Here is a 13095-nt window from a genome sequence, read left to right as displayed (position 1 = left end):
ATTTTTGTTAAAGTGGTGCAGTTTTTTGTAACTTGTTATCTATTGTTTAAAGGTAAGAATTTTATGCATGCTAGATATCTGATATAACAAATCGGGTACATTCAAGCAGGAAAGAATAAAAGAGAGTTTCAAATATAAAAGCAATTGATTTTGAAAAACAATTTCCCTGAAGATTTAGATCGATTCAAATTCCTTTCTATATTGATACATGATCATATTCGGATATTTCCTAACTATACATTTTTTGCAATACAGATTACCAGATGCCGGTATATATTCGTCGATGCATATTCTTATTGTTTAAAAGAGTGAAGTTATTTTTTTTTTGTTAAAACATATCTTGCACTCATGTTTAACTACGATCAGATTGAAGCATTTTCATTGGTATTCGGAGACTTTCAACAAATTTTTAAATTTTGTGATAAACACCAATTTTTGAAGAGAAACATATTGATAGCAAATGGATTCTGATATTTTTTTTACGATAGTATGTTAAAGATTATATTCATAATCTTAAGATTGGTAAAGACATTACATTCTTGTAAAACAGCTGAAATTCACAAATAGATTTTGGCATGGCTCAATGCTGCTTTCTTGTGGTTTTTTCTTCAAATATCAACATTTTTTAAATCAAGATAAAAAATATATATATATATATAAATATATAATCCAAAATGAGTGAAAGGTGATATCACACAGTATAAATAATCAAAAAAGAAAAAGAAAATGAACAGTTCCAAAGTTTCTATTCACTAGCGCTTTCTGGATTTACATCCTTCTTCAGGTGAATGTACATAAGTTATATATATATATATATATATATATATATATATATATATATATATATATATATATATATATATATATATATATATATATATATATATATATATATATACTACTCTTTAATAATCAAAGAGCAAGAACTGTTTTCGATTTTTTTTTTCAGTCAACGTTAACACGTCACACACATAGTGTATTTGGTTAACGCATATATATGAACCAGATTAGATCAATTCAGTGAGACTACCGGAAATGCTTTATAATGATTCCGCGCATTAATCAATGCGCATTACGTGCCATAAAAAATGGAGCTTTGATATTCAACGATTTTACTTGATTCAGGTCAAAGCACTCTCTTAATTGCTATGCAATTACAAATAAGATGCATACTAAAAACGTCGGTCGTTAAACCAAAACAATGATGTATCGAATAAGCTTTTAATTTTATATCAAATGCATATTTTTGGTAAAACATTTCAAAATTTACTTGAATGTTGCTTTGCAAAAGCAATGGATTAAACAGCGTTTTGAAAATTTTTCGAATTGCACTTTCCTTGTGTCCTTTAGGAAAAACAGTCTTTCCTAGATGTGGAACCAATCCGACAAAAAAGATCCAAGTTTGTGTTTAAAAAACCCCCAGAGTTTTCGGAGCTATTATAATTGTACTGAAAGAGTTCGTATACCACTTTAGGACAAAAGGTCTATCGCTATTTTGATAATTTTCTGATTTTCTTTTTTTTACATCTAAAAAACTAAATTGAAACAATTGCGGACATAAATCCTCTTTGGATCAGCAAGCTTTTTCCCTACCTTTTTTGCAATTTAATAGTTTTTATCTATTGGCATGAAAATTAGAACAATTTTATTTTTGCAACCTCACTCTGGGGGTTCAAGAAAAAGAGATTACTATTTCATGAACACTTTTTTCTGCTAATACTGACATACATGTACCTTTTTCTTACTATTTACTTTGATTCAACATTTACTGTTCGTTTCCCCCGGCCGGCCCTGCATACCATCGCATCACTTCTTTGTTTTCTTCTGTTAAAGAAAAAAATTAAATCTAAACATTGTGTTCACCAATTAGCCTCTGCTATTATCATATTTAACAAAGAAGATGGGGGAGTAAGATGGCGCAAATGCCCATTCGGTTTAGTAGTGAAATACAATTTGAATTTATATTTTTCCCAATAAAATCTATTCAAATATATTAAAATACAAGTTTGCGAACGCATAATTTCTAACTATATTCAGTTTTTAATATATTTAACAAGAAAAAAAATATTGCCAGAAATTTTTGAGGTATCGAACCCATAACATAAAAACCTTATATATTTAAGGTTAGCTTATGTCGGGTACTCTAACCACTGAGCCATTTCAGACATAACAAAGTAGGCTTTGGCCACGAGTTTACGGACTTGTATTATTTTTTCAAAACGTTCAATTGTTGGGATACAAAATGATATTTTTAATATATAGTGGGTCATCTCTCCGCGTTTTTGTTGATTGAAATCGGTTTGTTTTCCAAAATACCTTATTTAGACTATGAGAAAAATATGGAGCACAGACCCACTCTATGAAAAAAATTGCCTTGAAGTTCTAAAAAATTACAGTATTTGCAGGTTTTGATACGTATACGCCTGTTTGAGTAAACATATTTCAAGTATTGAACATGTTTATAGGTTAAAAATCAATGATATGTTAAATGTATTATGTTTTAAATGATTTTTAAAAATATATCAGATTCATTGATACTTTAATTTTTCAGTAGCTTGTCCAACCGTGTATGGGGATTTCACACGCCTTATCCACCCATCTTCTTTTAAAGAAGCTATAAAACAATTAGTCTAGTCTATTATATCGAGAAACCTCCAAATCCTCGCATTGAGTCCAAAGCTCTCTGACCTTTATACACATTTAACATACTCATAGTATTAATGTAAAACACACACCTACATTGGCTACAATACACAAACGGTCATACTCTAAATAATGCATAAGATTTGAGTTTTTATGTACCTGACAATGAACAATTTTATGTTAAGTATTTCTTAATGCATACTGTCAAGTTAGAAAGAAAGTCAATGACATCGGGCAATAAAAATATCGCATCGAAACATTGCTTTCTTCATAACATATACAGTTTACAACCATAAAAAAGTGACTTATGAGTTTAAGACCCCAAAACTATCATTATGTGCCCTGTTGTCAAGTATTTCATTGAATGGTTTGTCATCGATCCACATCAAGTCAAGGTCTATTTTCAAATAACACCCGGTCCGGCATTAGGCTTCTGACGACCTCTTCAGTAGAGCTATTTGAATCAATAAGTCAACCACCGTTCTGAGACTCAAGTCTTAATGTGTTTGAACATAAAACACATTTCATCCCACCCCTGAAATTGCTTTACAGTTTGTCATTTTTGTTAAGGCATATAATAAGAAATTGAAATTGAAATTCGACAGAAAATCAATCTTTACATTTTAATGTTATTTGATTAATTGCTAGTCTGTACCCATCAAGACAGTATGCGGCGTCACCAGAGATAACAAATCAAATACAGGAAATTTAATAAGTCATACATGTAATTTGTACAAAGCATTGTATTTAAAGTATCATTATACAAAAATGAAATGCACAGATTCGGAATTCAAATCATAAAAATGAAATACATAACCCATGAAGGTAGACTTGTTCTTAAACGGGCCGGAACTTTCCACCGCAAAGGCCTATAAGTGATGTCAACATTACAGGTCTGCCCCGGACCATTTTATGGGGTGAACCTTTAATTATACGACAATGCAATTTTGCAGTGAGGAATTTTCATTGTCTACAGGTCACGCCGCAGCTCCTGCGGCTCTCACCCCCGGCGTTGCGGTCAAGGCCGAATACTCCGCGGTCACAGACCTCTTCTTGGGGTCAAAGGTCGCATTCACTCTGACCGTGGGGTTCCCAGCAGGGGTCACTAGTGGTGTCATTGTGGAGATCCTCCCCTCCACTAACGTTACCATCATGGCGGTTGGTTCGGTCAATATGACAAGGGGAGCTAACCTCGACATCGATCCAAACACGAAGCTGGTCTATCACCCTTCTGAGGAATCCAAGGACGTAAGTTGTTTTTTCTGTTCATCTTCACGAATTCTCTAAAAAAATAATAACATGGTTTTTTGTGGGGGTTTTTTGGCATGTTTTGTGACTTGGTTCTTTTTTTATAATCATTAATTGTTAATTTTTTTTTTTATTTGGTATTTGCTGTGTATTGATTCTTTATTATTCTATTATTTATTTCTAAAGAATTTTTCGATTTTGGTTTTGTTTCTGTAAATAGATTTTTTTTCTCTCCCAGGCCGCCTTCAAAATCTACACTCGTGGAGTGTACAACTTTTCTGACGTGAATAACGCCAACACGAACCCCGCAGACGCCGCGAACAACCTGGTGATTGAGTACGAGGCCTTCGTGGTGTCGGTGGACGGCCTGACAGATGGCGCCACGCACTGGGTGAGCGCCGGGATAGAGTACAACAACAGTTACAACGTGTGGATAGGACAGGTCTCATACACTATGAAGACAGCCGCCCCTGTAAGTAATGGATGTATGTAGAACAGAACTATTTAGAATCATGTAGGTCAGGTGGACAGCCGCCCCTGTACGTGTAGGTACGAGGTAAATGTAGAAACTATGTAGTATCACATAAAACGGGTATCCAGTCGTACACGGACAAAGCGTGGAACCAAATATTTTTCCCGGGGAGGGGGATGTGTAGTTCCGAGAAAAAAATGTTTGCCAAGAGGCTTCCAATGCCTTTTTTCAATAACTTTACCTTTCAAATTAACTAGGTTTTAAATTTGTGATGGTGGTAAATCCAAATATCGGACCCCCCCCCCTTTTTTTCTAGATCAGTGCATGAGGATTGCAAGTTAACTTGTATTTGAAAGGTCGGGTGTTTTGTGATATAAGAACAGCGAGTCGATCCTGGATGCAATATATATCAGTAGATACCGTATATAAATCCGGGGTTTTTTTGCGTCTAAATTAAAAGTTAAGAAAGAAGTTTCAAACCATTCCCTAGATCCGCGCATGGTATGTTCTTCTATCAGGTTATTGAGTAAAAATCATTCACTCTAAATCATTGTTGCATCATTGCAAATTTTTAAAAAAAAAAAACCACTTTACACAGTAATATTTGACATTCAAATCAAACGTATTTATTTTTTCTCTTGAAGACTCTCACTAAAACCCCCACGTACAACTTGACGTCTCCCGCCAGCGCTACTTCAATGGATAAAGGGGACAAACTGACGGTGTTGTTCGAAACATGGATGCCTTACCCGAGTCCAGACATGGCGGCGGAGGCGTTCAGTCTCCATAGCGACCCTAATAACAACCATCTCCAAGTGGTGTCACTAAGGGTCAAGGCGATTGGGCAAAACTTTGATGGAACAACTGTGGCGCCACAGGTTTGTTTTCATTGAATGCGTCATCCTAATAAAAGAAAATTACCATGGGAAAAAATAAGTGAAAATAATGCCTTTCAGGTTGACTTGTCCAAAATTACATCGACGGGGGTCCTGTGTAATACGAGCTGGTCCGGAAGTAGACGGGTCCGAGTGGCTCTTCCGACGACTCTCACAAACAAAGGTATACCTTTACTAAATTATACCAAACACTAACAAAGGTACAACCTTTACTAAATTATACTTAACACTAACAAAGGTACCACCTTTACTAAATTACACTAAAACACGAACAAAGGTACAACCTTTACATAACTACACTAAAGACTAACGAAAGTACATCCTTTACAAAACTACACTAAAATACTGACAAAGGTACAACCTATACTAAATCACATTAATAGCTATCATCAACCTAAACCAAATGACACAAAGTACAAATCAACAATGTAGGCTATATCCAATCAATTGTCCTTGCAAAACATGACATATATACTGATGCAGAAATGCGAATGCACACATATTTTATTATAATTACGTGTTGCAAATTTGTTTTTTGATTTGCTTTTTCATTAAATTGTAAATTTTGGTGTCCTGTCTATTTTTAAATTTACAAAATCAAGAGTTCTTTTTTTATATTGATTCGCGTTTGATGGTTCTTGGGCTCCTGAAATAGTTACCTGCATATTCCGGACAGTGAAATTGAACTGCAATAGTTTGAACACTATATTTTCATTGACATCTATTATAACAGTTGATCATTTTTGGTATGTTCTACTTATTGCAAACATCATCTGCAACCAAGAAAGGTTGTCCAAGGAATGCTTCGTTAATATAAAAAAAAAGATCACGATACAAAAAAAACAGTCTTGTACATGATCTATTTCTGTGATTTTACTTACACTACTACCATTGAATTTTGTCAAAACTGTATAAAATAAAACTTCGAGTTAGAACTCGTATGTATAGTTAATCGTATTTGCTTCTTTTTATTTTCCGTCTTTTTTAAAAAGGTTCCAAGTCTGATTTCCTTCATACATTGTTTTTCATTTTTTGTAGTCTTAAATCAATGGCATCTTTTCCAGGTTTTAAATATCGAAAACAAATTCTAATGAATAATACAAACCGCACAAGTACGAAAAATATTCAATATTCTACCCTTTTCTTAAATGTAGCACTGATATTGAAAGCAAACACAGATAATGGAATATTTGATGAGACTCGACTTTCACATAATATAACTGCAGACATTTACATATGCAGACCGGGTCGATTGAATACCATCGATTATAATAATCCTGGGTTGGGTTTTTTTCTTGGAACACAGAATCGCTTTCAACGTCTCCATCCACGAGTACAGCAGACGACAGAATCGAATTCGAAGCCATAATAACCATGACTTCGGATGCTGTAGAGGGAGAAATTTATCCGGTCGGGTTCGGTATTGAGGTGGATGCAGCGGAAGTGTGGGTCTCATACTTCAACATAACAGCGAATGCTCCCTCGGGATCAGTGGTAAACCCATCTCACCGAAAAAATCAACTCTGCCTGACAAATTCTTATCCATTGCTGCAACAAAATACTCCCAGAGCCCCGAAAATATTTCTATACCGTTTGATTTACATTTCAAAATCGTTTTAATAATGATGTTTACATAAATATAATTATATTCTTAAAAACTTTTTATCCTAGAGGTCTAAATTACGTAATACAATTTTTTTTTACAGATCCTTGCTTTGGTACATTTAAGATGAAATAACATCTGTCGGATAAATAATGAGTCATTCGGTTAAAAGCGTTTTTTTTGATACATATATGAGCATCCCATATTCAATATACATCTCCATTTTTTAATTGATTTCCATATTCGTTTTAGTCGGCTATGTCACTTAACATTGGTGACGTGAATACAACGGCATGCGTCGGTGCGATGAATGAGTTCACTGTCAACATCAGCACTGCTGAGACGGGACTTACAGCGTTCTCTTTCAACGTGGAAGTGGTGGACTCGAACAACATCAAACCATCGGGGGTCATGGTTGCCCATATGGAGGTTTTGGAGACCGGAAGTAATGTTCTCTGCAGCGAGGTCAACTTCACCACTACCAGTACTACAGGTAACACTGCCGTAGACAACTCCGGGAGTATGGAGTTTAACATCACTAACTTTGGTACCATGACAGACCTTGGCGGGAATAGCACAATCACTGTGAAGGTAGTTTTGGTGCCGTTACCAGGATATGCAATAACGGGGGACGCATACAAAGTGAAAATTGGGCTTACTGGTCACACAACAACGATGGATGAGACTACGGTGCTCGACATCTCGTGTGAAAATCAACCCGATGTAAGTGGCTCGTTTAAAATTGCTGATCCGCTCTTTTTTAAGATATGTGGATACTCTGCAATGTTATTTGAGCTACGTATAAGAAATTGAATTTTACTAAGATACATGTACACTACAATATTCAGGGGTCAACTTTGTGGAAAAATATTTTTACTATCTTAAACTCTACCATTTCTGTAGGCTCCTGTTAACTACGTTTTCGATTTCTATCACAACTGCACCGGAAACTGCTTGACAAGGGGATCTGTGTTCGAATTCTTCCTGGATATCACAACAGAGAGAAACAAGAATCCGGGGCGCGTAAACGTAGAGCTTGCCGTGCCCACTAACGAATCTGAGTCCTTCTTTGTCATCTGTGGGTACGAGGTCGTCAAGATCGGATCGAATCTGAAGTGTATCTCCAACAAAACAATAACGGAGGCAACCAATGTCACAACGTAAGAATTAACCTAACTACTTATTGTGAGGAAGTCATTGAAAGTACGTGTTTTAAAATATGTGCATTGTTATAACGCACTTTGAACAATTACGCCCTTTAAAAAAATTTAAAATACGTTAATTTTGGGACCAAATCAACGCAACTTGAAAAAATTTACAATCAAATTGAATGTACTGGGAATTGAATCGTATCTTTATCTTTAGGTGTTACTAACCCCCCCCCCCCCCCCCCCCATTTCCCCGTTCTCAAAGACGGTAAGTCATAATCATTGGTGTTTACAAATCATCACACTATCGACTAATTAAAAATCGAACCCCGGAGTTGGTGATTTAAACTTTTTTTTTTCAAAGTGCGTTAAGTGTTGACATTAAATCATATTGATGTGCCGTTATAAAGCGTGCACTTCGAAAAAAAAATCAAAGTGAGTTAGCTTGGTCCCAAATTTGGGTACTTTGAAAAAAAAATTAAGTGTGCAGTTTTTTAAAGTGCGTAGCCACAGTGCGTTCTAGATCTAAAATTACTACGAAATTATATTAGATTCAAAAGCTGGTGGGGAAAAAACGTAACAGAGCAGACAGTCAATGTACATCATTGGAAACTCAATGTTACTGGTGACTTATTTCGTAAATTTTAATGCTTAGTTCGGGTGATGGTACAATAAAGATTGATCAATAATCCTAAATACCGACCAGAGTTCTAAGTGAGAGATTCTAAAATAACCTTGAACAAGCAAATATTTACATTAAAACTGACTGATAAGAATATAGATCAATTTGTCAAGAACTAACGGATCTGAAGCAACATCAATTTTTTTCCTTTAGTAAAGGCGTCATAGTTAAAAATTATGGTATATAAAAATATATAGATTATTGAAATATTGAATATAGTTCATCTTATAAAATGTATTACAAATCAAAAGGCATGGCATGTACATACATGTATATAGATTAAAAAATACTGAATACCTGAATCAAAGTACTAAAGAAGAATGTTTGCTTGGCTTATAAAATCAATGTCTGTAGCGATTTTTTTTTAAAATAATGAAATAATAAATGTTTGTATTGTATTGTTTATTAGTCAACAGCTGTACAGCTCATAGACATATACAATTAATATACACATGTTATAATACATATACTGGTCACTTGAAAAAGGCAAGTTTATACATGAAGTTTTCTGATTACAAAAGCATTCTTAATATATTTACCTAAATTGCACAAATCCTTTACATTTTGTGTTGACAATAATAGAATTAATTTAAAGACAGAGGGTTTAATATAATAAAACTTCTTAAGGAATTTTTCTCTTAAGTTACAGTAATAGGGACATTTCAATATAAAATGATATTCATCTTCTATATCTAAAGTACATAGAGGACATAAACGTCTTTGTAATGGAACATTGTTATATCTGCCAGTTTCGATGGTAAGACAATGGGATGATAATCTTAATTTACATATAAGTTTCTTATATTGTAAAGGAATTCTTTTTGTTAGATATGACTGCAAGGTACAATGATCAACTAAATATCTATAGATTGTACATTTGGAAGAGGCATTTATGTCAGCTAGTAAAGACTGTTTAAAATTATCAAAAATACGTTGCTTGGCGATCGTTAAAATAATTTCTGGCTTTTCAAAAAATTGGTTTTCCCATAATAAATGTTTACTATATCAACAAGCAAATCAATAATTTTAAAATCACTCGATAAGTTTGAAGACGGAATTCTATCTATCTATCTATCTATCTATCTATCTATCTATCTATCTATCTATCTATCTATCTATCTATCTATCTATCATCTATCTATCTATTTGTATTTTTAGCTTATCCTTATACATATTCCTTTAGGCTGTTTGGTGGGACTGTTCTTGAATTGGTGTTCTTATATTTAATTTTCTCTATAGGGTTTTCTGATGGGACTTATTTTAGAGTTGTCATGGACTTGTTTTCTTTTAGGCTGTTTGATGAGGCTTATTCTGGAATTGACATGGACTTATGTTTTCTTTAAAGTTTTCTGATGGAACTTAATCTATAGTTAAAGTGTCGTTAAATTTCACTTTAGGTTGTCTGATGGGACTTACTCTAGAGTTGATGTGTCGTTATATTTCCCTTAAGGTTGTCTGATGAGACTTACTCTAGAGTTGATGTGTCGTTAAATTTCCCTTAAGGTTGTCTGATGGGACTTACTCTAGAGTTGACGTGTCGTTAAAATTTCCATTAAGGTTGTCTGATGGGATTTACTCTAGAGTTAAAGTATCGTTAAATTTCTCTTAAGGTTATCTGACGGGACTTACTCTAGAGTTGATATGTCGTTAAATTTCCCTTAAGGTTGTCTGATGGGACTTACTCTAGAGTTAAATGAAAGTTAAATTTCTCTTAAGGTTATCTGACGGGACTTACTCTAGAGTTGACGTGTCGTTAAATTTCACTTAAGGTTGTCTGATGGGACTTACTCTAGAGTTGATATGTCGTTAAATTTCACTTAAGGTTGTCTGATGGGACTTACTCTAGAGTTGATGTGTCGTTATATTTCCCTTAAGGTTGTCTGATGAGACTTACTCTAGAGTTGATGTGTCGTTAAATTTCCCTTAAGGTTGTCTGATGGGACTTACTCTAGAGTTAAATTATCGTTAAATTTCTCTTAAGGTTATCTGACGGGACTTACTCTAGAGTTGACGTGTCGTTAAATTTCACTTAAGGTTGTCTGATGGGACTTACTCTAGAGTTGATATGTCGTTAAATTTCACTTAAGGTTGTCTGATGGGACTTACTCTAGAGTTGATGTGTCGTTATATTTCCCTTAAGGTTGTCTGATGAGACTTACTCTAGAGTTGATGTGTCGTTAAATTTCCCTTAAGGTTGTCTGATGGGACTTACTCTAGAGTTAAATTATCGTTAAATTTCTCTTAAGGTTATCTGACGGGACTTACTCTAGAGTTGATATGTCGTTAAATTTCCTTTAAGGTTGTCTGATGGGACTTACTCTAGAGTTAAAGTATCGTTAAATTTCTCTTAAGGTTATCTGACGGGACTTACTCTAGAGTTGACGTGTCGTTAAATTTCCCTTAAGGTTGTTTGATGGGACTTACTCTAGAGTTAAAGTATCGTTAAATTTCCCTTAAGGTTGTCTGATGGGACTTACTCTAGAGTTAAAGTATCGTTAAATTTCCCTTAAGGTTGTCTGATGGGACTTACTCTAGAGTTGACGTGGTTTTCCCCGTGATGTGCAACCTCGGAGTCGTCAATGACACTGAGGAGGATAAAGTTCGGGTCCGGATGACGGTTAGAATCCGGAATGACACTAACGTTAACTCCACCACCGAGGAATGGTTTGGGTTAGGTTCCCGCTACAGCACCACTCAAGTCTGGGTCGGACAATACAAAATCTGCATTCGGGCACCTGTAAGTTTCAATCCATTTTAGCAAATATAAACGTTCCGTTTCATGTCAGTAGCTACGGTGCAAAAGTATGAAAATTTACCGTTCAATTCAATAAATAATAAACCTCAAGTGTTTTGTTCCTTTGTAGTTTTAGATATACAGAGATTGTTAAAAGATACTTTGACTTTGATTTGAAATTAATTTTATGCTTTACAATGAATTGTATGCGTGAAAAATAGCAACGCAAAAAAAGATATTTAAAAAATCGAAGCTTTAAATTAGTCAAGCATTCTCGAGTTCGTTATATCTATTTATATTAAGTGACAAGCATTTTTTAATATAATTTTACAGGACCACTATTCAGAACTTGCCCGCGTCCTGGGGGTAGCCATCAACCCCGCGGACTTGGTGGGAGATTTTCCAGGGGTCAGAGGGATTGAGTACAGTTTTGATGGTATTGAGTTCAAGGACAAACCTGTTGTCGTGAGTTAACTATGTACCAGTTAATATTTTACCTCAATCCAATACATCTACTTTTTAACCTTTAACCAAGTGGTAGAGAGGCTATCATTGGTAAGAAAACATAATATTAAACTTTTTATATGTACCTCAGTGATCATATATGTGTTATCTTGACAAGTAAACATTGAATGTATGATTAATATGTTACAGTAATTATTTATTTCATCTCTATACGTGTACTAATAATATTTATTTAAAAACTAATCATACTCTTATTTGCCTAGAGATAGAGAAAGACTATCATATTACCAAGACTATTTATCATCCTTGATGACGAATTGTCGATTAGAACGACGTCATGAAATATATAACAAGACAAACTACGTGTATATGTCATAGTAAAGATGGGTTATTTTTTTTTGTTTAATAAAGGCTTGAATTCTATTTACAGTTTACTCCGGATGTGGGGAATTCCTCGGTGTACAACATCGACAAACCCTTCATCACCAAGTACGTGGGCATGACCAATCTCCCGAACCAGACGTGCCAGGCCAGCTGCTACGTCAACCACGAAATGGTGGTCACAAAACGTACGTTAAAATTAACATGATTGTGTAGACCAATAATAGTTCTATGTTCCTAACAGACTCCAGATGCATTCATAACTCCAGGGAAGCGATTACGCTTTGAAAATTAAAAAAATATATTTATATGGCATCAAAACCGACAAATATATGGTCTTTCGGGGGGGGGGGGGTCAACAAAAGCGAATAATTTTTTTTTTTTAAAATGAGGAAATAAAAGTATGACGTGATATCTTGGATATACGAGGGTTGTCCCAATATAGCGTAGACAAGTGGTGTTATTCATGATCAGTTAATCGAAGACAAAGGAAGATGAAATTTGTGCCACAAAGGGTTCAAGAAATTTGCATTCAAATAATATTTTAAAATCAAATATTGTTTGAGATTAAAGTAGTGAAATGAAAGCATGTTAGATCAGAAATTCGACATGCGGCGCAATGCCAAAAACAAAAAGTTAAAATCAACATAATGAAATGAAAATTGCGAGGAAAAGTACTTTTAGAATGAAAAAAATCAAATAAAACATACATTGATATTTGATATTAATTCTATTATTTACTCAGAAAATGTTTTGGCTGTAACAAAACTTTTAAATATTATATAGCGCGTTTTGTGACAAGTTGAAAAGTTAACTCGTAATA

General features: G+C 34.4%; 1 protein-coding gene across 4 annotated transcripts in view; it reads left to right on the top strand.

Moving 5' to 3' along the window:
- LOC105331742 (uncharacterized) overlaps window positions 1-13095 on the top strand; it is a 31548-nt gene that overhangs the window by 14882 nt on the left and 3571 nt on the right. For all 4 annotated transcript variants that reach the window (XM_011434068.4, XM_034451506.2, XM_034451505.2 and 1 more), the window contains 10 exons: window positions 3620-3891; window positions 4130-4363; window positions 5008-5241; window positions 5320-5422; window positions 6566-6753; window positions 7115-7585; window positions 7766-8022; window positions 11204-11429; window positions 11760-11891; window positions 12322-12460. In XM_011434068.4, coding sequence (XP_011432370.3) covers window positions 3620-3891; window positions 4130-4363; window positions 5008-5241; window positions 5320-5422; window positions 6566-6753; window positions 7115-7585; window positions 7766-8022; window positions 11204-11429; window positions 11760-11891; window positions 12322-12460 — 2256 coding nt within the window. The remainder of the gene's footprint in view (window positions 1-3619; window positions 3892-4129; window positions 4364-5007; window positions 5242-5319; window positions 5423-6565; window positions 6754-7114; window positions 7586-7765; window positions 8023-11203; window positions 11430-11759; window positions 11892-12321; window positions 12461-13095) is intronic.

Source organism: Magallana gigas, chromosome 4 (assembly GCF_963853765.1).
Source record: "Magallana gigas chromosome 4, xbMagGiga1.1, whole genome shotgun sequence".
NCBI lineage: Eukaryota > Metazoa > Mollusca > Bivalvia > Ostreida > Ostreidae > Magallana > Magallana gigas.
The sequence above is the reverse complement of the archived record's forward strand: the minus strand, read 5'-3'. Positions and strand labels throughout refer to the sequence as shown.